This window comes from Hakea prostrata, chromosome 11 (assembly GCF_041222555.1).
Source record: "Hakea prostrata isolate BN-2017 chromosome 11, UWA_Hpros_2, whole genome shotgun sequence".
NCBI classification, from domain to species: domain Eukaryota; kingdom Viridiplantae; phylum Streptophyta; class Magnoliopsida; order Proteales; family Proteaceae; genus Hakea; species Hakea prostrata.
Genome location: NC_142610.1, coordinates 18838052 through 18865698, shown reverse-complemented (window position 1 = coordinate 18865698; position 27647 = coordinate 18838052). Strand labels below are relative to the sequence as shown.

At 37.4% G+C, this 27647-nt stretch overlaps 2 protein-coding genes across 3 annotated transcripts; both read right to left on the bottom strand.

Annotated features, from left to right (window-relative positions):
* Positions 1-1049: 1049 nt before the first annotated feature.
* LOC149000586 (myosin-binding protein 3-like) lies at positions 1050-5751 on the bottom strand. 2 transcript variants are annotated; one of them, XM_089140396.1, is made up of 5 exons: positions 4232-5751; positions 3888-4106; positions 3542-3760; positions 1968-3441; positions 1050-1742 (listed from the first exon to the last, which is right to left on the bottom strand). In XM_089140396.1, exons 1-4 carry the CDS (start codon positions 5418-5420, stop codon positions 2003-2005), a joined length of 3066 nt encoding a protein of 1021 aa, XP_088996522.1. In that variant the 5' UTR covers positions 5421-5751; the 3' UTR covers positions 1050-1742; positions 1968-2002. The 2 variants fall into 2 exon arrangements, with proteins under 2 accessions (XP_088996522.1, XP_088996523.1); XM_089140397.1 differs by lacking the exon at positions 3888-4106.
* Positions 5752-12637: 6886 nt separating this feature from the next.
* LOC149000585 (putative clathrin assembly protein At1g14910) lies at positions 12638-26732 on the bottom strand. The gene is made up of 15 exons (XM_089139479.1): positions 26362-26732; positions 26163-26232; positions 25930-26027; positions 23434-23572; positions 22988-23115; positions 21127-21219; positions 20986-21036; positions 17431-17496; positions 17269-17334; positions 16850-16930; positions 16688-16768; positions 16277-16453; positions 16102-16177; positions 15890-16011; positions 12638-13263 (listed from the first exon to the last, which is right to left on the bottom strand). Exons 1-15 carry the CDS (start codon positions 26452-26454, stop codon positions 12901-12903), a joined length of 1704 nt encoding a protein of 567 aa, XP_088995605.1. The 5' UTR covers positions 26455-26732; the 3' UTR covers positions 12638-12900.
* Positions 26733-27647: the final 915 nt, after the last annotated feature.

Genomic DNA, 27647 nt, shown 5'->3' with positions numbered 1-27647 from the left:
TTTGGTAGAACCTAGACTTTTAGTTTGGATAGCTTTCTGAGTTGTCTCTGAAAGGGATACCCTACAGTAGAACCGATCACCTCACCCTTCACACATGCATGTGTTACTTACCTTTGCTTTCTTTTCCCTTTTTAACTCAGATTGGGATGAAATCTTCATCGTGGATAAGGGAAATCCTATTTATGATGCAAGGAAAGCTTTTGACTTCTCTGACTAAGATAGTAAGATCTATAGCCAAGGACCAAATGCTAAAGCTTTCTAATGACTCTGTTCATGTGATATGTTATGAGATCTGAAACAGGCCCAGAATGGTAGTTACTAAGGACAGATCAGAGGACCACAACCCCTATACACCCATCAATGGCCCAACCCATACCATTTTCTAGCTTGGCAATTAGTTTCAGAAATGAATTCCAGCATGAAATGTACCATCAAACATTGCTCATGACCTGTTTGATAGTTGACATTTGGCAAAGACCCCTTTAATAAGAAATGGGTCATCGGCATGGATAATGACTGCTTGGCCATAATCTCTAGTGTAGTTGCTTATCATGCCAGTCATAAACACTGAAGCTATTCTCATCTAGAAGATTTTCTCATATAAGAACCATTATTTTTGTTCTCAAAGATTGATAACAAATCATCTGTGTAGAACCCAGCAAGCCTAAGTGTTGTCACTGTTCTAGCTAGTTAGCATTTGCTACTTTGCTTGAGCCCCAAGGGAGCCCAGCCAACAAGAATGCCTCCCCAAGTCACAGTGGAGAGCTGACAGCTGCAACCCAACCTTCCTATATGTTAGCCAGGGAATCTTAGTAGGGTTAGATCTATGTGTTACTAACCAACACCAACCGTTCTAGCAGCTATCAATTTCTGTATCCATCTCTTCATTGGACTTTCATTAGAATACAAAAGTTGCTACCTACCAGGAAATGATATGGGCCATTTCTTAGAATGCAGCCAACAATGTTTATCTTAAGAGAACAAATTTGTAACTTGTTTATTCATTCACAGTTGCCATTGATTATTGTTGCTTAGAGCATAATATAATGTGAAAGCAATCTTTGCTCTTATTTTTCTAATCCATCTACAGCATCGATGTAATGATTTCAGCAACTGCAAAATCAGCCTCAGCACTCATATACATAAAGATGGATACATATATTTTACAAAGAAAAACAACTAAGACCACCAAAAAGCCAAAACCCATATGGTAAAATGATGCAAAGATGTGGGGGAGAGAGAGAAAGAGTTGGTACTCCTCTCCACCACCTCCAATATAATAAAATTTTAAAAAGAAAAAGAAAAAAAAGAGAGACTACTATTCCTATCTGTATATAAAACTAATGTTGTCTTCCTGGCACCAGAATCTTTGTTGGATCTTTCGAACTTTGCAAGCCAGGATTTCTCACACTTACAATGACAGGGTGGCCTGACCTGACTGACCTAAACATGAACACACTCACCTCCTTGTTTCCCCATCTTCCACCTTTCCCTGCAAAGGTTTTGATGGGTACAAGCCCCAAAAGCTTGGGCTTTTTTGGAAGCCAAAAGAAAAGAAAAAGCAGTCAGACTTCATTCCCAGTCTGATCTTACCAGAAACCTCCCTTTCTTCAAGGGGGGAGGCTTCCCATATGCAAAAGATGCAAGATTCATTCTGCATCTAGTCTTATATGGTCACCGCGGGCCAAGTGGTTGCCTCCACTTGAATCTGGACCGTAATTGATCGACTCCAAGAAATTGCTCTGCATGTATCAAGCAGATGAACTACATCAGCTACTTTGGGATTTTATTGAGCAAAAGAAATTAATGTAATGAATAAAAACTATGTCAAGTAGATCTTTGAAATGCCAATGCAGTGCATGATCATGAGTGCAAGATAGTTGGCATAGACAAATTGGGTGGTACTGAAAAATGAGAAGTAAATTCTGGTAGATCACAGAACATGGAGAGGAAGGGGCATATCTTACCGATTATCTACTCATGTGAAACAATTACGTAGAACTTATGCTAGGGCACCATCACTCATATTCCTCGCACGCAGTTCTATAGACCTTAGATCACGAAGGTGTTGTAATATCTCCTGGAGGAGATCCATCCCCTTGTCTCCTTTCTTCAATGTGCTGACGCAGTGTTTCAGGAACCCCTTGTCTTCTTCAAGAGCCTGCAGCCTTGTATAGAGATGATCAACCTCCTCTTCGATAGCAGTCCTCCTGTCATCTGGTGTGAAATTGGGAACCAGCGAGTTCTGTACGAAAACACCATTAGGGTCTCCATGATGTCCATTCAGCATACCATCATCATTTTCTGAACCAATGGCATCAAAAAGGGGAAGGAGCTTCTTTCCTTTTGCAACCATGTTTCTTCTGTCTTGATGATGTTTGACATCCATGTCATCAGAGAAACCATTTGCAACACCATTTTCTTCTTGATGGCTAAAGTCTGGATTTTCATTCAACTCTTCACCATTCTGTTCCAGAATATGCTCCATTGGCCTTATGTCCTCAAAAAACTGTTCCTCCTCCTCGTCGTCCAATGTGAAGAGCTTCTCCTCCAGTGCCTTCAGCTGCTCCAGAATTGAAATTCTCTCTTCTTCAAAGTCAGCCAATGATTCATTAAGCGTGCGTAAATGTGTTGCACACTCTAGTCCTACATCAACCAAATTTGGAACTCCATCACCTGGAGTGAAATGACTGCCATTGCTACTTTCTCTGTGGCTATATAAGCCATCTTCATCTCTGACTTCATGATTAAGATCAACAGATAGCTCATCATCCTCCGTATTGCTAGAATAAGCAGATGTAGTTCTGCTCCTTCCACTACTATTCTTCCTTCTCATCATCCTTTGCCCTTTCGATTCATAATCAAGAGCTTTCTTGCGATATATTTCCAATTCCTTTTCTAGCTCATGCTTCTCCTTCTCCCTCTTGACCATGAGATCATTTAAGAGTTGCAGAGCCTCTTGGTCGTATTCGGACTGTTCTTCCATCATCCTTTGATATTGCAGAGCTTCCATCTGCATTGCAGACTTCTCTTCCTGCAATCTAGTTATCATAGCCATTGTTTGGTTGGCAGCTATTGCAGAGGCACTCCTCTCTTCTTCCAGTTCTGCATACAAAGCATGAAGAGCCTTGCGTTGTTCTCTCAGAGCTGATTTTAACTGTTCAACAGTCAGAACCCCATCCCCTCCTTCAAGCTCACTTGGGACACTTCCTTCCACAGACTCCACAGACTCCTCAGCTCCTAATTCATTTTTCTGTTGAAGCAGTAACTTCTGATGTAAGTGGTAAAGACCTCGAACATAAGTGGGTGTTTCTGGTGCCCTATCTTCTTCAACTTCATTGATCTCTGAGAATAAGGATAAATGACTATTTATTCCCTGCTCAACCCTATCAAAGGGTTTGCTTTCATCACCCATGGTTATGTCCTCAGCTTGCTTTGGATCTGATGTAGTAAATCAAATCATTAACTAAACTCCAGGCAAATGACAAATTTGAAAACTTGAGAGAATAAAGAAGATGAACAATGATAAAGTGTGGCTTACCTTGATCAGTTTCTACTTCCAAAGTCTCACATTGCTTAGAATTCCTAGCATTATCATGATCCTTTGATTGACCGAAAAAAAATTCATGCTCCTCGGAAGATCGTTCTCGTAAACATGGTAAAGAAGGAACAAGCTCAATATCTTGCGGCCAATTAGATGATTCCTCTGACATTTCCAAGATCTTTGATTTGATATCTACTGGCATTTCAGAAACGTTTTCTGATACCGGACAAGTCCAAGAATTGTAGAATATAAGGAAGCTGAAGATAATATTTTCCCAAGTACAATATAAAATTAACTAATGGAAATTCAAATTTGAGAAATGTATTTATAAATTGTGGCTTACCTTGATCAGTTTCTACTTCTAAAGTATCACATTGCTTAGAATTCCAAGCATTATCATGATCCTTTAATTGACCGAAAAAAAATTCATGCTCCTCGGAAGATCGTTCTCTTAAACTTGGTAAAGAAGGATCAAGCTCAATATCATGTGGCCAATTAGATGATTCCTCTGACATTTCCAAGATCTTTGATCTGATATCTACTGGCATTTCAGACACGTTTTCTGATGCCGGGCAAGTCCAAGAATTGTAGAATATAAGGAAGCTGAAGATAATATTTTCCCTAGTACAAATACAAAATTTAACTAATGGAAATTCAAATTTGAGAAATCTGTAAATGTATTTATACCTGGACAATCCTCCGATTGCTTCCCTCCTGCCACTGAATCCATGGATTCAAGCCTCGATATTGTATTCTCATTTAGTAAAGGTACCGCTGATTCCCCTTCTGAAAAATTACCCTTCTCAAGTATGAAATCAAATTGTGTAGAAATAAGTTTAAATTGGGAGTCCATGAGTGATTTAGAACTCAGCACTCTTTCCATACGCTTAGGCTTCTTCTGATCTTCCTTTCTGCAAATGGACACGCTTTGGTCTTCAGCAGTCATGGAATCAATCAATTCAATAGGAACCAGCCGATGATCATCTACATCACCATGATTCTCCAAATGGGTAGAAAGAATTTCAGCCGATGCATCAGTTGTTGAACGACCCGGAATCTCAACCTCATCATCGATGAGCTTCAGTTCTGTCGTCTCTAAAGAGTCCTCTTCTGCTTCTTCTCTTCTTTCATCAGTCTCATCAACATCAGATGGTGTCTGATGTTCACCTTCGTCGTCATTATAAACAGCATCATCTCCCATTGACCCTCTGGTTCTTTCCATCTCATGTTCATCTCTGTGGCAATCAGATTTACAGCGATCCAAGTATTCACCTCCATCGTTGTCCGCACCAATGGCAGAAGCAATCAAATTGGCTTTCTGGGCATAATCGAGAACACCCCAAGAAGGCTTCAACAGCAAATAGGGAGAACATAATTTGGTATCCAAGCTCGAATCACAGCACGAACACCTATAACTCTTATCTCCATCCCCAATCTGCTTCTCCCCATTTCGGGAAATCATGCTCTTCTGTTTCACCCAAGAAAAAAGAGCAACCTTTCTACCGATGTCGAATGTCTTAGATTGAGAATCTGGTCTGGAGGATGAGCAATCCTCACACATATCCTGTGCTACAGCCAATTTACCATGTTTGGTACAATAACTCAATTTGGAAATCTCAGAAGCATGGGTTTCACAAACGAGATCTCTGTAAGAAGGCCTACTCTTTCTGGGCTCGAACACATGATCAAGTCTAGAACACCAAAGGCAGGGAGATTTAAGGCCAAAGAAGTCAGCGAATTTCAAAATCAGATAAGAAAACAGGGAATTAAAGAGGAGTAAAATTATCAAAATCCATTCGAGAACTGCATAGACAAGAACTAAAGTAATTCTATGGGTGTTTCTGTGTAACATGGTTGCAAACTTGTTGGCAGCCATGGATGAAACTGTTGAGATTCCTTTCGATTCTCTATTGTTTGGTTATTTACAGAAGGAAAGAGAGAGAAAGGGATCGAAATATGGAACTGATGAAGAAGAATTTAGGAGAAATGGAGTCTGGAGAGACTCTGAGAGACTATTATTACGGGAACGAAGTAGAAATTCGAGACGGCCAAAGAAGACTCTCTGAGCCAAAAAGATTTTGGCGCAGAAGTCGGAGAGAGAGAGAGAGAGACTGAGAAGTCCAGGAAAGAAATTTTTTTGAAGGTTTGACGAAGGCAAACTGCCAAAGAAAGAATGAGAGAATGCTGCTGGAAGTTTTATTTTTCTCTCTTTTTTCATTTTTTTTCCTTAGCTGTTTTTCACATTTCGATTATTACTTCCTTGGAGAAAACTTCAGGGTGGGGCCCACAGGCCAAGGAAATGTTTTTTTCTTTTTCACATTTCGATTATTATTATTATTATTATTTTTTTGGGAAAAACTTTAGGGTGGGGCCCACGGGCCAAGGAAATGTGTGAAGAGGTGCAGAGTGAAACTCATGACCTTCCTCGGAGTTACTATCTCTAAGACTGTCACCACTTTGCTAGAAGCCTAGAAGTATGTCTAGATAATTGTAATTGCAAATCTCTTAGCCAGGAAGGCCTTTTCGGTTTCGGGCCCGAAAGAACGGCCGGCTTCCACATTGTGGTTGGTGGACCTTTGTTCCGCTCCACTCCCTGCCCGCAATGAATAAATTTGTTGTTTACCAAAAAAAAAAAAATTGTCTAAATAATTGGCAAAATGCAAGAACACCCAAAAAAATATATCAAATCGCAGAGATTTTCTAAAATATCTCTTAATAGTTTGCATAATGATATATTCGGTTAAGTCATGGTTAGTTAAGTTTTTTTTTTTTTTTTGGAAAAAGGTTGCTTGTATTGAGACAAAAAAGTAAAATTACAATATGAAGTAGATCCTACCATTGGCGCCGTCCCTAACAATATGAACGAGCGTCTCAGGTAAGGACCCAGGAGTAAATAAAATTTCAGGTACGTAAGGGTGTAACCCCGCCAAAAAGTCAGCCCCCTATTCAGTTCACGCACTGCATGATGAAAAACACAATTTTGGAAGCCCGCAGCCACCTCTTGGATATCCCCGATCAATTCCGTGACATACCAAGGAGCTTTATACAGACCCAATATCATGGCGATAGCCCCCAAGAGTCCGATCGGACCTACATCAACAGTATGGCTTGCTCAACAGCCAACACCAACCCTGCCATACTCAGCAGCCAACACCAACCCTTTGTGGCTGGAAATAGTCTTATATTGTCCTTGATTTCTTACCCTGGTGAAATAGAATCTTAGATTTCATTTTTTTTCTTATTTTCCTTCGTCCTTGAGTTCCTTCTTCTTCCTCCATTTGTCGCTTTATATTATAAAAATAGAGCAAATTACGTCATCACCCCAAAATTGAGGCCGTAAAGCACTAACATCCTACTTTATATTTGAAAAACCCAAAGACCCTAAAATTAGATTTTCATTGGATACATTAGTCCAATTTGTCAATGAAAACCGTTAAATCACTATTTAATTTGACAAATTGGACTAATTTTAGGGTCTGTGTGTTTTCCAAATATAAAGTGAGGTGTAAGTGCTTTAAGACCTCCATTTTGGGGTGCTAGTGCAATTTGCTCTATAAAATATAGAATAATACAAATAAAGTAATATTTCATCATTACATCTAACAAAAAATGGGGTGACTTTTAATTTGGTATAATTTAGGGGTGCCTATATTTTTTGCCAATTATTTTTGTATGTCCTTGAAATTTTCAGTGCTACCTCTAAGTTACCTCTTAAATTAAACTTACTTCCTAAGTTATATAGTTTATCAATCAAACTCGCTATAGGATGAAAATATATCAATGACACCCTCTATCCTAAGAAATTATAGTTAAATGCTAATGTAAGCAAGTTAAATTTTCAAATAGACAAGAATGACCTTGAACAACAAAAAAAAAACCTTAAGCCCGATTCGTTTCTTTATCTTTCTTTACCGCCTACGACTTCTTTCTCTCATAATCGTAAATCCTCACAAAGTTAGGGATATGGTTCATAGCCTCATAGGTTGTGTTTTAGACTTAAGATATGAGGGTAATATTATAAATACATAAATAAAAACTAACTGAGACTAACAGTGTTGGTAATAGGGAGTTTGACTGATAAATTGAGTAACTGAAGGATATATTAATATTAGGGGATAACTCAACGGGTGGGATTGATAATTTCCGCTTTTCTAAACCCCCCCCCCCCCTTTGTAACGCTTTGAATGTTGGATCTTGGTTTGGCCTTGGAGGTATCTATCTCAGATATTGGGTGGTGTGTATTCGTTTTCCGGGAGAACTAACATCAACATCCTATTGATGATACGATACACTTATAAGTTAAAATGTATAAATAATTATGTTTTATTTATTAAAGTTGACTCAATTGGTAATGACCAACACCTCTTAATAAACATGTTAAAATTCAATATCAACCAAAACTGAATAGGTCTTGATTGATTTTCTCAAATAATAGATAAAAGTCAATTAGGGCTATTAAGAACTTGATTGAAATCGATAATTTTTGCTACAGAGTTGAACAAGTCAGATTAATTTGAATCATGATCACTCAACTAGATTTGGATACTTGAAACCTAGGGGATTATTGGAAAATTTGAAATTTCTCTAACCCTAGTTTCATACGAAAATCAAATGAGATGCCTACGCATTCTAATTTTTAAAACCCTAAAGTTGAAACTAATAATTATTATTTTTCATATGGAACTATCATATGAAATGACTCCCTAAATTTGTTATATTTTTTTTATTTTTTATGCTCATTTCTTATCTAAAAGAAAATTATTATAATAACTTTTTTTCTCATATCATGATTAATCAAGGTTGCAAATTTTAAAAAATTAAGAATTTTGAAATGATCACACATTCATTCATCCTATCCCTAAGGGTTTTCTTTTTCTAAGGATTATCCCTAAGATTTCAAACCTTGCTTTGTAAAGATAGAATTATATCAATGCTTTGCTGATCTTTTTCCCAATTTCGAGTAGAACTATGATAACAATTAACAACCACACATTCCCAATCTGTCTTCTTCAAAGCTCAAAGAACAGTGGGAAGGGAACCCACCCACTAACATATCCATAGAAATGAGATATAAATATTTAAGGTGAGCTGTTGGTTCCACCAGAGTTTGGAATGGTAGGGAGCCTCAACTCTCATCATGTCCTATCTTCTTTCTATTATTTTATATCTCTAGATTTTTGTGACTTTTCAACTTAATAATTCAAATCAATAAAAAAATATATATTCAAATTTAATTTAAAGTTTTAATAAAATCAATAAAATACTATTTAAATAGTGCTCCAATACATAATATGAAATGACATTTGACAGCAACCCTAATGATCTCATCACAAGGCCACTCTTATTTGCGCAAGTGAAGATTCATGCCTAGTTTTTAATTGAAAATTAAAAATAAAATAAGAACTCATTTGATAGTCCATTGAAAAATAGTTTATTGTGTTTCTTACTTTGAGAAACAAAAAGTCGTCCAAAAAATGGTTTAATGGAACTATTTTATTTATCATAAATTTTGCAATATGATAACCTTACTAAGAAATGAGTTTAAGTGAAATAGTTTTAAGAAATGAGTTTAAGTGAAATAGTTTTAAAATAGGACATTTGTAAAATTTAGCATTCTAAACATAATAACCCTACTAAGACCTTCTCATATTGTAACAGTACTCCTTCCTTTGATGCTTCTTTTCGGTTCTTCATCTTCTCTATCTCTAGTGACCAAATTCTTCTTCATTGTCTCTATCTCCAATGAAATCCTAAAGGGTCTTTCTGAAAGAGATCCCTATTAGGGATAATGGATGCACAACCACGAACAGAGAAGACACAAGCAAAGCACACAAGGGGAATTTAACGTGGTTCAGCAAAACCATGCCTACGTCCACCAGAGAGAATGAGTTTCACTATTTTCAGGAAAACCTCACACCACTCTCACACCCACAAAGTGTTATCCTTTGTTTGCCCCCAATTCTTATCCTCAGTATAGATTCCCCAATCCCCTACAGGGACTGATTCTCCAATCTCCTACAGAGATTGATGCCTATAGGTTATCTCACAGAGATTATTTATAGGGAAACCTAAAACCCTAATTCCAATGTAATTACAGTTTTACCTCAGTGTTAGTAATTGATCCAAACCCTGTTTCAATTATAGATACAACCAAAACCATAATTACATGGACCCACATAATACAAGACACCTAAACCCAACAATCCCTATCCATGTATTATTTTGGTTGTTATCTGCTTTTGATCCGTGAACTTTAACGTCTGCTGATATTGTTTATTCTTTTAGACGCAAGCAAAAAATTCAAACCCCTATAAGAGTATTTCAATGTTTAGAAAGATTCAAGCCCTTTTGTGGCTTTTCGTGAACAAAAAACATTTCGTAGGTTATCAAACAAAGCTCTACTTCAATGCCGTGCAATTCATATATAACATCATGCAGCCTACGGTCCAGATCGAATTTGTAGTTGAAACAAAATCTTGACCACTCGTTTTGCAGTTAAACTTTACAAGAAAAAATCACTTACACAAAATGAGACGAAACTAATGACTGAGATTTAGTCTCGACCACAAATTTCAATCTGAACCATGAGTTGCACGGTGCAAAGCAATTTCTTATCAAACAAGTCCTAAATTGCTCAAACAAAGATTAAAAAAAGGCTGCTTAGATGCTTCTTAAATATAATAAATAAATAAATAAATTTATTCTAGTTCTTAAAATCACAATTTTTGTCAACCTCTCCTTCCAAAACAGGGGTGGGTTGATACCAAAACTATTCTTTTACTTTTAAGGACCGAAGTGGTATGAAGATGGGGGGAGGGTGCAATCAAAGCAGACCATGCACAACCTCATGACTCATGACTTCATGAGCAATCCAATTTGTCTTAGTTTTTGGATAATCAAGCTGCTTAGGTCAGTTTACATGCTCCTCAATTAATCATTCTGAGGGAGAGCTGAAGAACAACCTTTAATCAAGTAGATGCTGAAGAATTGATTTATTCCCTGTACTTGAACAATTAAAAAATAAAATAAAATAAAATTTAAGTCTACTGTTCTATCATTAAAAATTAATTTTATTAACAGATAGTACTTCTTTTATTTTTGAAAAAAAATAATAAAAAGTTTTTTTAATTATAAATCCTAGAATTCTATATTCAAAATTAAAGAGAGGGAGGGGTGTCTGATGAATCATAGCTGTCCACAAAAGGCTTAAGATTGCAGAGAAAAAAATGTCAAGTGAAAAAACAATATTGTCTCCAAATGGGAAATATAATGATAGTGATTTGAGAAGGTTTTCAACAAATTAGTGAATTGGTAGGCCATGGTTACCTCCTTTCTCCATGGATCTCTCAACTGTTGTCCCTTCCTTAACTATACTTTTTTTGCCTATGCTTTCGCCTTCTACTCCATTTTCAAAATCCTTTTTACTGTCTCTTTCACTTGTATGGGAAAAAGCTTCTTTGGGGGTTGTAGAGGGTATGCTCTGTATGACATTAGCGAAGAGTACAATCTTTCTATCATTTTATAAACATATAAATGAAAAGTAGAACCATATAATAAAAGATCAAGCTTTGTAAGTAGTGTTAACAAAACATTAACATCAGTACCAAACCAGTTAACCGCATGAGGGTTGAAATAACATAAAGAAAGCCCTACCACACGCCGAAAGTAGATGGACTAGTAGCTAATATTTACAAATAATGAGTCATTAATAATATTCATGCTGCCCATTTATTCTTTTATTTAAATGTTAGATGGAAAGGAGACCTTCATGAGATGGTCCCATGAAGTCCTATTCTGATGCTCTGATGTGGTTGAGAATTACAAATTGTTAGAAAGATTAGTGTTGGTTTAGACTTTCAAATGCAATAGTTCAAATGGTAAAATGGAGTGATAGATTTTATTCCATAAATTTTTTACCTCTTTTTTTGTTTTTTCAATCTGTTTCAAGGTCCACTTAAAATGCTTTAAAGAAAATTCAATCTGCAAATTTTTTTCTCCTTTAAAATTTATATACATCTAATTTTTATTTGGATAAAAAAATTGACCAGCCAGCACTAGATTTTATCCTAAAACTAGAAAAACATAAAAAAGATTAAAAGAAGATGGAAGTTGACTCCACGTTTGCAGACGCTGTAAACAAAGCTTACAACTTGGGTAGAGACACAGACACTTGCCCTTTGTTTTAATATGTGTGTTTAAAGTGGTTCTTCATCCAATAAGGAAGAAAAAAAATAAAAAACCAATAGAAATGAAATGTTCTTACAAGGGATTTTTTTTTAATTATTATTAAAATAGAGGAGAGGTGTTCAAGTCAAAGTAGATGCATTTTTGAACTATTGACATCATATTATGAGATATTGTTCTTTACCAAGTGAATCAACTCCTTCTGTTACTGTCTAAAAAAATTTGCTCTTTCTTGAATCATCTCTTGATCTGAGTTGTTACTTTCAAAAATTAGGAAGCCTGAATTAAAGATCACTGGGTCACGGGATCTAACCGTTAAATTTATTGATTCAGAAAAAGCTTTTAGCAGTTCAAACCAGCTTCTAGATTCATCAATAGGGTAGATCATAGATTGAACAGAATTTGGTTTGACCAGACATGCAAAGAGCATTGTCAATAGCATCAAATATAGAAACAGAGCAGTTGCTATCTCTAACAACATATGGTACAGTTGAGCCTGATCCATAAAGCTTTGTTAATTATTATGATTAGTGGCTGGTGACTCTGGTCTAACGCCCCAGTCCCAGTTTTGAATTTTTAAATCTTTTTATTATGTTGCATGCTTCATTCTAGAATGATTCCTTTTCTCTTCTTTTTTCTGTTTTTTGGACTACTTCATTCTAGAATGATTTCTTTTCTTTTTTTTTGGGTAAGCTGCATTCTAGATTGTTCAATCCCCAGATATGTCAAATGTCTAGGGCTTGACTAGGAAATGATCTAACTAGAAATGGTAGTTGCCATCCTTCAGAAGATTGGAATCAGCATATGAATGGAGTGCAAATATAGGTGGGCCTCAATGAATGGTCATTGTGAATAACAGGGGGCATCACAAAAATTTATACCAAGAATTCACCTCCCCCAAAAAAAAAAAAAAAAAAATTCCACCAAGATGTAATGAGTAGAAAGGGTAATCATGTCTGGAAAAGCCAAAGATACATATTCTAACAAGGCAAGAATGATATAAGATAGTTTGTAACTACTGTATTAACATCTAGAATATCTTACATTCTCTATTTCCAAATGCAACTATCTTCCGGGACTCGAACAATGTATGACTCAATCTGCAAATCAATACTGACTGAATACAGAACCAGAAAGCTGTAAGATTACACTGCGTTAACATCAATATACAACTATAACAGGCCGGTGGGTCCGAAAGGATTATTATTCTGTGGGTGAGGAGCGGGGTTTTCGGGAATGGCTCTGAAGCTTGTATCACCGAAAGGATTTGATGGATCCATCAACAAATGCTGCTGTTGCTGCTGTTGCCGATGTTGCTGATAGATGGGCTGATATTGTGCAAAAGGATTCAACTGCTGCTGAGACATTGCTGTCATTTGAACCGCTGGTGGAGGAGGAATGCTGTTTGACAAAGCAAATGGATCCTGCACTTCAAACGGGTTTGGAGCTGGTACTCCATAAACAGGCTGCTGAGCGGCTCTATATGCACCTTCATCATACAAACTATTGAGAGTCAATGTATCTAATCCACCAGCCTGCGATGATCAAAGCAAAGAGGAGAGCTTTAACGCCTAACTTGACGGATATTAAATGAGGATAATATGTGTGCAGTAGTAACAGATTATGACAATGCTACCGAAAAAACATGTTTCTTTCATTCAATAAACCAAAAAATCATTCATCCAAGAAAAATAACAATTCATCCCCCCCTCCCCCCAAAAAAAAAATCAAAAGATCTCCAAAGAAATCAACCAGCAATCTCCCTCCCCCCTGCACGCCCAAAGAAAGAATAGAAGAATAAAAAAGAAAGAGTGAGCCTACAACAAGTTTACTATAATTCACTTCCTTTCTAGGAGGCAGTTCAATTACATCTGCAAACGTTCAAGGAGAACTCTAAATTAAATAAACTAAAACAGGGTGAGAACAGCAGGACTAAATGCAACTAATCGATGTAAAATGTGAAAAAACACACACAAAAGTCTCTTAGACAACTAAGTAGAAATTGAACAAGCGACCTGCAAGCTCATGAAAAGAATGTAGGTTCAAGAGCATAGGATTGGGGATGTGATTGGTTCCTGTTGACTCTGATTCCAAAGTGGACAGTAATCAGCCATCAAGTGAATCCATAGAAATTTGAGGTTGGAAGAAGCAATGATTTCCCCCCTCCCCCAGCTTTGTCTTATTTTTTCTGAGTTCTATAGTTCCAATAAATGCAGGGGAATCTTGCTAGGAGATTACTTTCATTAACTTTGTTCTATGTAACTGACTAAAAGAAAAAAAGCCAAAAATTAAGATCACAGCCGGAAACAGGGAATTCAGACTGATCCAATTTTAATTCCTAAAACCATGATTCTGAAGCATAAGTTGGTAAGTTGGTGGCACAATATTTTCATGCAAAAGCACAAAATGTAATAAGGAACAGATGTTGACAGACCAAAACATCAAAAGACCAAATAGGATTATTACCGAAGAGAGAAGGTGCAGAACTATGAGTGAGTGTGATGAATTCCATCAGCAAAGTATGAAAAGACAAAGGGTAGATGAGATGTTGGAACCAAAAGTAAAACCCAACTGTGAATAACTCAGAAATTTTGAGGTTGAAGACTCGAGTTGTGGTTTCAAAACCTACATAAGCTACTAAATCCTGGCAAATCATTTTAACTCTGTCTTTCTAGTAGATGAGTAAAACAGAGCAGGTCCTTCTCATTTATTAAGGTTTCCAACAAGTGAAGAGATTTATCAAATAGGAAAAAAAAAAGGAAACATTTACAGATAACAGTGAGATTTATTTAAATGAGATGGACCATAGATAAATATAGAGGGCAGTAAATAAAAGAATGCATGGATATAAAGTAGAGAGTACTTGATTGAAATTGACCCTGAAATTTAATACATAGCTAGTCCAGAGGGTGAACTGAACCATTGTGTTGGGTGGATCCAACAGTTCATGTGGCTCAAAATGGTAGACCACTCGTATAAGCTTATCCAAACAGGCCTACGTAAATTAACTTTTGTCAAAACCAGGAAACATCTGTTTACACTAGAAACGGAGCTGTATCCATGTCTTCAAAGACCAGCAGACCTGGATATACAAGGATTTCCTGGGTGTTCAGCTAGGAATTTTGATCCAGGTTGGACATACCCTACCTGATTTGTCCTTGGGAGAACTTCTGCTAAGACTACTGTTCTGACCAAGTTTAGTTAATTTCCATAACACCTTTTCCAGATTTAAGCCAAGCCTACTAGTCAGAGCTAACAACTCTAACCAAGTAAATGACTATGACTTCTTAATTGAGTCAAACTACTGTCACTGTATCCTAATTTCACAATCCAATAAGCTCCTAGATTAAACAGAATTATTCAATCAAATACAGATTCCCACCAAAAGATTCATGTCTGAACCTGCCCAAAACCAGTTAAAGACAAAATAAGCAAAGCAGGTCAGACAAAATTATTGCCACTACAAATGAAGCCACGTTTCATGCAGTCCAAATAAAATTCTTTTCGAAACCTCTTTAATCTGCACCAGATTGCTCCTCATTGATCTTGTAAAGTAGCTTTCTCTTTAGGGTTTCCTCTTATCCCCCCCCCCCCCCCCCAACAGGAAAAAAAAGGGAAACCAAGAGAATACATATCCATCCAAAAACCAATACAATTTGAGTAGGGATAGGCAGTTAACTCAACAGAAGGAAGGAAAGAACAAGGCACGCAACATATAACTTCTCTTCCTTGGTCATTTATGACTTTTCTATACTTTGCTGCCAACTTCATGCAGTCCAATGCAACTATAGAAATCTGTTTGGAAAAAGTAGTGCAAAAGACTGCCTCTAATTCCCAGCATTGGATAAGAATTTGCCACCTTTACACACACAAACACGCAAGCACACCAGCACACAGTCCAATGCAACCATTGTAGGAATATATGCATGCATGTACATACGAAAATATGCATCGATGCATGCGCATTACCAATTACCAAAAGAAGAAAATGTTTGTATTCCATTTCCAAAATAGGATGCTGCTCCGAGCACTAATTAAATCAAATGTCTCATTTCCTAGGAAAACCAATGTAAATGTGTTTTCAAGTATATTCACCATTTATGAGGTAATTGCCAAAGAGTCAAAACTGAAAAGGAAACCAGTAAAAGCAGATGGACCCACCAATTGTCTTTCAGTAACTGTAGATAAATTGCTGCTTGGAGTAGTAACCAGTGCAAGCTCCCATCCAGTTGGATCCAAAGCTTTTGCTTGAAAGGCACCAGAATCATATGATGTAGTGCCCTCTGCAAACACAAGGTTGACTGCTTTAAAACAAGCACATAAAACTCTTTTCACTTGGAAGGGGAGGAGAGAGTGATCAGTACATAACTTACCAGATGGAACTATGGCCAGAGCCAACGCATTGCTTTCCTCTATAGCAAATGGATCAGAAGTTGTAGCATTTAATCCCTGCGGGCAAGAAGTCAAGTGGGATTTGCATCATAGTGAATTACAGTTAATTTGATGATCAAACCCCAAGATAATTAATTATCCAGTAAAGAGATTTACCAGAAGATCTCCAGTGTCAAAACTGTTGGGTGGAGTAGCAACTTCAGGGGTAACCTCAGGAGCAGCAACAACCTCAACAGAAGGAAGTGGCTCTTCTTCCTCTATTGGAGGTGTTACATCATCAGTGGAAGGTGCTTCTTCTGGTCTGTAAGTCAAAAGTAGTCTCTCTGGAAATTCCTGAATCGTTAACAGCAGTAGTTAGTTCTAAAGCATGCATCTTCATACCCAAGTCAGAAGCATTTGACTAACATATTAAAATAATTGATGAGGGTGCAACAGAAGAATCAACACACAGTGAGCTTAAAATAAAGTGTTCTCATCTAAAGGAAATAACAATATGTTCAACATTTAGTGGTATAAACCGTGAGATGCTACTACAATTTCTCCTGTTAAAGTGTAGCACATACTAACCAATTGTTCTGTTGAAACTGCAACCATCCGCGGTGCTTCTTTTATATATTCTTCCATGGTAGCAATAAACGACTGTGGAGGCTGTATGAGAAGAGAAGAATATTATCTTGGCTTCTATTCAAACAATGCCAATGGAAAAACATAAAATCAAGTAGAATCTACCTCTTTCAAAACAGGAAACTGGAAATTTCTAGCAAGTTCCAATCCTCTGCAAATTTCGTAGAAGTCAGAAAGGCTCCCAGCCTGCCGTTGTAATTTTAAAACTCCTCAGTCAAAAGACAAAAAAATAAGTTTGTTCACAACTATTCTTGATCTAAGGAAAAGGTTTCCACTATCAGGATCAGGTTGCTTTTCCAGTCAAAACCAATCTGAGAATCTTGCAATACCAGTCAGGCTTCAGCCAAAGCTTGGCAAGGTTTAGACAGATTAACTGTCCTTCTCGGGATTGGTGGAGCCCAATCTGATCTCCAGGTTTTAATTCCTTGCTTTTAGAACCACAATAGTTACTCCAGAATATAACATACCCTAACAAAACATATATTAATCAAAAGGTTTTCATGAAAGTATAAACATAACATTACCTGCTGACCAGCTCGTTTATAGATTTCCAGGGCTTTCATGGCTTCATGTCTTGGCATCTCAAAGAACTGCAAGAATATAAAATTAATGATGAGAAAAGGAAATGAAAGCATAGGATATCCTTCAGGCATTTAGGAAAACACACTATGAAAATATCACTTTACCTTATCAATAAGATTAATGATACCATCGTTAATAGCACAATACAATTTAAAACTCTCTTTGAGCACCTGAAAAGTGAGACTAAATTATTAGGATCAGGAGATGTCAACGCATGTACTTACATATCAACCAGACCCACAAAGATGAACAGGATCTGACTAACTTTTCTCAAGACAAGGCCACAACACTGGAGGATATAGGGCAAGAAGTAAATGGGAATTCACATTTTTACACCAGGAATCCAGAATTTTGATCTCCCTATTTTCTAAGAGAAACTGAAAAGGTGTCAGAACTTAAATCACAGTCCAGGAAATATAAATTAGTACAATGATTGGGTGGTGGGGCCAACCATAAGCTATTTTACGTAATGAAATGCCAGGGAAAAAAAAGAAAAAGGTATATTGTTTCCAAACTGCAAACAATTTCTAAAAAGGCAACCAATAGATCAACACAAAAAGAGGCCAGAAAAATAAATTCCATCAACCATCAGGAAAAACTAGATTAATCTGATTATATGAAAAGGCTATCAGAGAATATAACAGTGTAGTGTGTCAGAGATAGAGAGAACCAGTATTTCAAATATTGAAAAAACTCATATGAAAATCTATAAACATGGAAATGAAAGATACAAAAAGGTAATCAAACTGAAGAGGAAAAAGTAAGGAGCAAAATCCCCTTGGCATCTGAAAAGCTAAAGAAGACGATCATTCACCACCATGGTTTAAGATATCGGCAAGATCTCATTTTTCTAAGAAGGTGAGACAGGATCTCGCAATAGTTCTCACAACTAGCTCAAGGTCTCGAGTTCTCTCTGTTATTCCCAAGTTGACACTGAGAGGGGGGGTGAATCAGTGTCTTCAAAAATTCACCACAATGTGGTTGGGTCTACCAGACAGTGTACCACCACTCTGCAATCAAGGCACTCCAATATGTGCAACAAAGAAAAATAAACAAAAACGCAATGCACCAGAGTTTACGTGGTTCAGCCAAATTGCCTACATCCACGGAATAATACCCAACCTAGGGTTTCGTATATTACTCAATACACTCTTAGATATTTTGACTGCTACAACAGTCCAGGAACACCAATCCCTGCTTTAGTCTAAAATGCAATTCAGACAAGGGCACCAACCCCAACCCCCTAGACAAGCTCCAACTTGCTAGGTCACAATGTAAACCAATAATTCAAGTTCCCCAAATTACATTCATGAGCTAGATTCTTCATCACTAAACATAACCTAGAAAATAATAGACAATCACTTGTGAATACGGGTTACCTCAACTTGTGTAAGATGCATGGTAACAATACTTGTTTCTCTTTTTCTCCAACTCTTTTTTTTTCTCTTTTCAATCTTTTTCAGTTTTCTCTCTTTAAAAAAGCCATACAATCATGTTCCCTTCTTTTCTTCTGCTGCTTCTTTTTTCTTCTCTTTCACTTTCTTTCTTGTTCAGCAAAACAAAAGACTTCTTATTCCCAAGCTTCAGATCTCCATAGCCAACCAACGTCTTCTGGTTCGACCTCCACGCTATTCCCAAGCTCCTCAAAACGTCCTCATCTTCTGCTGGAGTTTGCTCTCCTTTTATAGATTAATTTAACTCAGAGTTTGAATCAAACTCAGAGTTCCTATCTGACTTAAACAAGGAGTGTTTTAACGTACATATCGGACTAACTTCGAGATCTCCAATGAACAATCCCACCGTTGGATTTGAAGATCAAGAAGTCGTGAAGCTCTCCTCCAAAAATCGGCTCAATCGGACACTGGATGACCATCCGATGAAGAGGTTGATCAAAACTGGACAGAGACCCTCAAAAACGGGATTCTTGAGTTTTCTTTATTTGAATTGGATTCTTTCTCTCGGAACCTTTTTGTATGTTGCTGTACCATATCAAAACCCACTTAAGTTGCCAACAATGACAACACCTTCATTTTAGGCCAATGGAACAACACTCTCCAGTCTCCACTATCTCGCTCTCTCTCGCCAGATCTCACCAGAACTCTCAATTTTCGCTGGATTTTTGCAGATTTCAATTGGATTTTCATTTGCAATTACTCTTAGCACATCTACAACACCAAAGGAAGATCAATCAAGCCCATTTCAAATAGATCTTCAACTAAGGAGGATAATGATGTTGCTTGATAACACAGGGTCCCATGGATCCACAGGGCAAAAGGGTCACATGCAATTACCGCGGCAGAGCCTTCAATGGAGGAAAGCACTAATTCAAGCGACACTTGGCTGGTGGCTATTATGATACACCAATGTGCCTAGCTTTCCTAATCGTATGAGGGAATATATGGTAGACCACCTTATGGAGTTGGAGGGCCGACATGTAGCCACCGGTATATGACATGGTCATGGTCGCAGTGCTGCTCGACCTAGTGCTGGAGCTGGTGGTGGAGCTGATGCTGGAGTTGGTGGTGGAGTTGGGGCTTGATTGAATTTTTATCTCATTCCATGCTTGTCTTATGAACTCATGAATTATGACTTATATAGGACTTCTAATGGTTGTATAATTTTATTATTCTATTCTCAAGGACGAGATTGTGATACTCATATGGATGAAATTCTAATAATATTTAAGTTATTTGATGTATTTCTTACACTTGCTTTTCATTTATATATCTTAAAGGTTCTATATTTCATGTTGTATAACCTTGTTGTCCTTAATCCTGCAGCATTTCGATTTCAAACTTGGGGTTGACTTAGAACTCATAATTAATGTAATTTTCTCACAAAAATTAGGTCACTAGTGTGTTTAGAATGCCTCAACTAGGCTAATTACCAAGTTTGAGCCGAACCTGAACCTTAAGACCCCCTAAGATGGGCCCCCAAGTTGGCCCATCAAAATTCCCATCTCTCGACCAAGATCTCGATTTTTTGGCTTCGCAAGATTAGTGGCCAAAACAAGTTCTCCAACCATGTTCACCATAAATGAATAGCCAAAGAGGTTGAACTGTTTTACTTAGCCAAGAAACAAGAACTGAGCCAAGAGCATCAAATCATTGCTCTTGAGAACCAAGCAACCAAACAAGTTCTGGCACGTTTAACACTCCTTAGCGTTTTTGGCTGCATGCCATTGTAATTTTAATTTACAGATCACATTAGTAATGAACCCACTCTTTTATTCCGTTTTCGTTGAACCTTACGAATCTAACTGGGTTGACAGTCTGAAGCCAAATGTTAAGGTACACAACCATATACTGTTCTCCACCTTAGCCTACTTAGTGTCAACCCAAAAAACAACCTAATGAGATGCCCCTTTTGAACCAGTCCAACTCAGCAGTCCTCTATACTTTTAATCATATATTAAGCTCCCAGATTTTATTTTATTTTATTTTATTTATTTATTTTGCCAATAAAAACCAACACAAGGTTCAAGCCTATCAAGTCATTTCAGAACTAGAGAATTGGGCTTCTTTTCTCTGAAGATGATAACCATCAAACTGGGAAAAGTATCAGGTGTTAACTTTATAACTCATACTTCATTTCTTATTTTACAGAAGAAACTATGAATCTCTAAATTATCAAGGAACCAAAGACTAAAAGAGACATACCAGTGCCAGTGCGTACTGTATTATGTAATTATTAACAGCAGCTCCTTCTGGCTGTAAAGTCAAGAAAGTTAAAATCAGAGTTCTTTGAGTGTCACTTGCACTCGCAGTCACAAACCCACAACAAATGCATGCAAAAATTACCTGGCATCCAGTAAGACGGTGCAGCAGCTGTTGCAAAGCTGGCAACTGTTCCAACAACTCTTCACTTTCAAGATCCCTGGTTCGATTGTAGCCCTGATAATAGCAAATCACAGTAAACAACTCTTCCCCGGATAAAAGATGGAATACAGGTTCAGACTGGTGAAATGCAGTGCATTCTACTAACAAACTTGACACATAAAACATGATGGAATGGAAAACGAGATCCATGGAAGAAGCATAAGTCACAAAATAGTTGGTACAAGAAATCAGATCCATGGAACTCAAAAATCTCCCCCCATAAATGGACCCAACCACTACACATCACTTACAGCATGTTTCAAACTCAGCAGATTGAATCATTGGATTTACTCAGACAGACAAAACGAATGGAATAGGAGGGCTAGAATAACTGGAAGAAGAAAAAAATGCATCCTCAAATACATAAAAATTTCTAAGTTTCACTAGTCCCAATATATGAATCAGCACATTAGTCCACAGATTTCACTCTCCCCCAGATGGAAATATTATTCAAAAAATTATCCCCTAGAGAATGGAAGAAAAAAAAAACAAAATAGAACAATCAATACTATAGTATAGGAGATATACACATACATTTCAATCAGAAAAACTTGCATGCTCTCAATAGATTAATCACATGATAATGAAGCCAAAAACATCCTCATACATTTAATGCAGCCATACATGATGATAGTCACTGTTTTGAGTATTTATATGATTGTGAGCCTCTGTTAATTGCATTTGGCAGTAATAAGCCACATTTTAAGCCCAAATATTAGATCTACAGGGCACACACATTAGAATTTTTCTCGTAGCCTCAATATTTTGAGATAATCAGTTTTTCAGTTCAAGTTTCTACAGTTGTAGGAAATCCTCAATTCCTAAACAGTTTCAGAGATGCTTCATGTTTCAAGTAATCAAATAAAGAGTGATTAAGTGGTACTAGGATTAGTGAAGTTTAGGATGTAGGAATCAGATTTTAGTTCTCTACAGGGCATGCACAACTTAAAATATTATTTTAGTAGGATCATAAGTATGAGATAATCAGTTGTTTGGCCCTAGCTTCAACAGAAATTCTTGGGTTGGTGCAGTTGGTCTTCAATACCAGGACAGTTTTGGCCGCTGTTTAAAAAACATTACATCTCATTCATTTTTATCTCCCCAAAAACAAGGATTTCTCCCTTTACACCTCAATTCTTCAGTTGGTATCTTGAAGGGGGAAGAAATATTTGCCAATATGAAAGAGGTAATAAAGGTAATCTAAACTCAGACAGTGGTGGGTTACAGTTTGATCTCAAATGGCATTATGTGCCATCTTCACCAGATCAGGTTGAATAATAAACCTTTCAATCAATATCTTTATTGGTCCAAAAGGTGTTCAAAGGATCAAAAGCAAACCTATGGAGGCCCCTCCATGCTAAACCAAAAAAGCAGACCCCCTTCCTTTAACCATAGGCTGCTGTACTAGTTGTAGTGCACTAGGAATTTTCCCTTTCTAGGCCAATTAAATAACATGTTCTCCTTTACAAGCTTCGTTTTATGAGTCAAACAATGTCACTTCCAAGCATAATCAGTGTCTCTGGAAGGCAAAGAGTTAATAAAGACAAGTCATTTCAACTTTACCATCAGATACTTCGTCCAAACCAGTAGCAGTTTTTCCCTTATTTTAGTTTTGCTTTTTCATATTTTTTGTCAAGAAATCCTTCCACCCTTTTTCTTTACAAGTTTGTTATATCAAATACATATTCAGTGATAAACTTACACAACAATATATGAAGACTTACATTCTACCAGCTTGTTTAACAAATATGCGAATAAAAAGCAAAGGCAACTTAAGAAGTACCTTATCCTGCCCTTGGGCAGGTCTCGGGAGACGCTCAGCTTCAATATCATATTTCAAGACCCTAAAACATTCAAGCCTTTCCTCCAAGAATATTGAATAAGTACGAACCCATGCAGAGCAATCCCAAGCTGTGTAACAAAATTCAAAAGTAAGGATTTATGTTTCTCAAATAAGTAACCAGGTCCTGGTTGCAAGGAAACAAGGTCATAATTTACAGGCCACCTGCATAAAGATATCAAAGGTCACATGTACACCAGGACGGGATTTGTATTAATAAAGAGGTATGGATGTGTCAGCATAATTCCAACAACCCAACTGATTGTTATAGCTAGAGTGCAGTGCTTCCATGTTCTTTTCAAATCATTGACCACAAGAACTGTAGAAATGTTCCTTTGCTAATAATAGCAAAAATTTAATAGCCAAGTTCAGGTTTTGCACAGACTAACCTACTGGGCTTGAATCATCCTTGAAATTGGATAGCTGGAGAATTCGTGCTCTCTGTGAGAAATTTAGAAGCTCTTCACGGAAAGTAGGATCACCCTCTCTCAGCAGTCTATGTATAACAATCAATGTTTTTAATGCCACCTGTAGAGTGCCATCAAGAAAGAAATATTAGAAAGGGCAGCAAAATTTAACAACAGGACAAAGATATAAACCCAAAAAAGAACACTAAAGTTCCCCACCCAATTTTCTGAAAGCATAGTATTTCAACAAAACCTTTTCTCAGGGTGTACGGCACAGATCCATACTGTAGCAGAATTTAGTGATGACATGTAAGTTGTTCCAGTAATGATGAACCCGTATGTTCATTCTTATTGTATAATATAGAAGTTCAGCTTTATTATGAAGGGCATAAAACATAGAAGGTTCATAATCTGTGCTAACTAAAGAATGAAGTGTATCAACATTCATGAGTATTCAACAATTCTATGAGAAATAATGGATATTCCAATCACAATAGCAACAATTATTTCTTCCCAAAATATTTTGTTTACCAGCAACTCTTCTTTATCAATGAATAAAAATTCCTTACCAGAGGAAAGATGGGGAGTGGGGGAAGCACAAACTGAAGCAAATTAGAAAACACTGAGTTCAGAAAGGAGAAGGCAAGGGACTGAAAAAGGGGAGGGGGAGAACCCCTTATAACCACAACAGGCTAAAGTCACGGAGGTGGATAAGTATACCCATCCTATCACAACAAGTTGTGTCAGAAAAGGAAATGATTATGGATATCCATACTTTAAGAGACAAAAGATTTCCATTGTTGAGCAAGGAAAAGTTTGGGTGGGATTGCTTTTTAGGAAAAGGAGGGTAGCTCATGATGCAATGATGATAGAACAAAAGGTGGTTGAGGGTCAGTAAAGGCCGGATGGGATAAGGGACTGAACCACTAAAGCTGCTCTGCAAAGTAGGGTCAAAACAACAATGTGACAGCAAAAACATCTCTATTCTCCCAATGCTTATCTAGTGGTTGATGGTACTTAATCTGTACGATACAACACTGACATTAATAAAAATTCACCACATGAGGACAAGTCTGAAACAAATTTGTAGAGTAGCAACAACACTGCTCTTCAAAGGAGGGACAGAACAACAATGTGGCAGAAAAAGCATCACAATTCTTGAGGGAACCAACACTCATTTGCCTTCACCAACTTGACCCGTGTGGTATTTCTCTTTCTTAAAGTTGCAAATACCTCTTCATGGCGAAATAACCAGCAAGCACTTTAAATTCCTCTAAGAGAAGATTCCATAGAAACCAAACCATTATTCTCAACGAAGACAGAAATAATGGCAACTCTATCACTGGAAACTCAGTAAATGAGTGGAAGTACATTCCTACAACCTCTGCATGCCTCGGCACTGACAAACCTTCCTAATTGAAAGCCAGCCCTGCTTATCCACACGCAGATAAGCAAACCTAGGAATGCAACCCACTGGTATGTGATGGTTTTCCAAGAACCCACACTATCACTCTAACTAGATTAGATGCCCACCTTCTTGCCAAACCATACATGCTCTGTATCACTTCAAAGACTCATCTTCCTTCCATTATCCAGAGCAACCCACATAACTTGCCTTTCTTCATAGCTGTTACTTTCTGCTCCAGCTGGTTTATGAACTCAACTGAATAAAATCAGCAGATTAAACCTCAAGTATTAGTCAGAAAATCCTGTAATGTTGCTTTGTCGTTATCAAGACCATATGGAAGCAACCACAAATCCGGTGCACCAAATTATTTTTTGAAGGTTCAGCCTATCTTCTTCATGCAAACTTTTGGTTAAGAATTTCCCCTTTTTTTGTTGGGTACTGCCAATAGCAAAAACAAGTAAGCTGCATGCTATTGGAAGGAATAATTCTACAAAAAGTCACTAAATGTCAGGATGTGTATGATCTGACATGTTGGTACCCAAGCTGCTCTATGAAAGACTTGGCCACCTTGAGGTTTAAATTTGATAGGCATTAGATAAGAAAAATAACAGAAGATGGTATTTCTAGACAAAGTGGAGAAAGCCATAAAATCAAAACAAACAGCACGAGAAGGAAGAGAGGCATACTCATCTCTCAAGGGACTAAAACCAGATGAAAATTAAGGATATCAACCTCAACCCTAAGGGGACACATTTTGCTTACGCTCTATGTGTTCTCTTTATCTTTTATGTCTCAAAACTAGGTTTCTTCTAAGATGCCAAATGGTTAATGAAAAGACTACATATTGTTTCCCTGATGATTGCCCTTTGGCCCAGCTAGAAGTCACCTTTAACCAGAAACAGGAACTCTAAATCAACAAACTTAAAAAGAAACAGCAAATGACTCGACCCAAGATGACACAGCCAAGACAATTCAAGTAGAATAACAACATCTTAATATCAAAAAGAAGGAAACAAAAAGAAAAACAATCCGACATTGCCATTGATTTGAAAGAACGAGAGAAACCATACCGTCCAGTTGTGAGTCTTGGCCAATCTCCTGTAAAGGGCATGTATACAGTAAGCAACATCCGCTCGGGGCCGAATAACTGAAGTGGCACTCAAGATTTCTGGGGAAAAAAAAGTGAAAATTTTTCACAAGATCTACACCCACTCTATAAATAGAGAAAACCCCAGCCAAAATAAAATTAGATGAAATGAACCAAACGAAATCTGATAATTGAATTGAATAAACAGATGCTCACTTCTGATATGCCTCTCCTTGGGAGGACATTCAACATGATTCGTGGCCTTCACGATCGCAATATCCACGTCCTTCAACAAGAAGGTTATAAAAATAAACAGGAAAAAAATATATAATTAAACTCAGATTTCGATACAGAAAGATCACATTTTTTAAGTCTTGTTTGTCCAGAATTAGATTGGGAAATGAGGAAAACCTACTTTGAAATCACTGTTAACTTTGGCGAGGCCAACTTTGGTGGTATCTTTGATAGCACCATAAGCTTTTCTCCAAGAAGTTTGAAGCGTAGACATTTGTCACCCAGACCAAAAACCTCGCGATGCCGCCGCTCCGATCGCTCTCTCTCTCTCTTCTCTCTGTCTCTGTCGGTCTGTCTCTCTCTCCACCTTTGCTTCGCTGTTCTTCAGCGCTTCCTTCACATACGACGCGAGTCTCGCCTTGTTTCCTCTCTCTCTCTCCTTCTATAAAAACGGGTCAATCCAAAAGATTGTCCATTTCTTGGTTGTTACTTTCTCACTCCCCTTCTTCGTCTTCTGTTATTCCGGCAAAAGTGATAAGCGTCCACGTTACCTTTCCTAGTTGAAAATAGGGAATTTTCAAAAGGCCGGATCCTCTCCACTCAGGCTACCCGCTACCCATCACAAGAGTGTGGGACCCACCTTCCTTACCTGTCTGACACGAGTGCTCGAGTAGACATATAAGTGTGGGCCCCATTACTTCATGTGAGTCAGTGAGCGCAAACGAACGGATGGGTGTAGAGGCAAGCTGGATGGAGTGAATCGGGATCATCTCTTCGACGGATGAAATTTTAAATGTCTTTTACTGTAGGCCCCATTGTTTTGTGTGGTTGAGGACCAATCAGGGAGCTGATCCCGACTCGGATGGAGTTGGGACATCTCCCCGTGGGAGAGAACAAATGCTCCCTAACGCCCAACCACAAAATTTTAAGAAAAAACTCAAAATTTCACATGTGGGCCCCACTGTGTTATTGTGGTTAGGGAAGCCATCTGCGAGCACTTTGTGCTTTCCTAACGGGGAGATGATCCCGACTTGACTGGATTTACAGGTTCTCCCTTAAAATTTTTTTGCATCAATCCTTAGGTTAGCCTCTAATATTAATGTCTCATTTGTATCATTCATTTTATAAATTTAAATCCTTATTAATTACGTTGTTAGAGCCAATCAATTTTCATTTATCTATTTTCAATATTATCTCCACATCTTAAGAGAAAGAAAATAGTATTATATGAAAAACCAGTGAGAAAGCTCGCCACTTTAGCTTTAACTTTTAAACTTTTCTCCATTTGATAGGTCCGGTGGCCACAAGCACGAGGGAGCAGGGAACCACTAATCAATAATTGATAAATGAGTTTTTTTTTTTTTTTTTTTTTTTTTTCCACATAAATTGGGCCCAAATTTTAACTTGTCCACTTGAGTGGTCATTATTATAATCTCCCATTTGGTGAATTTTTTTTTTTTTTTGGTA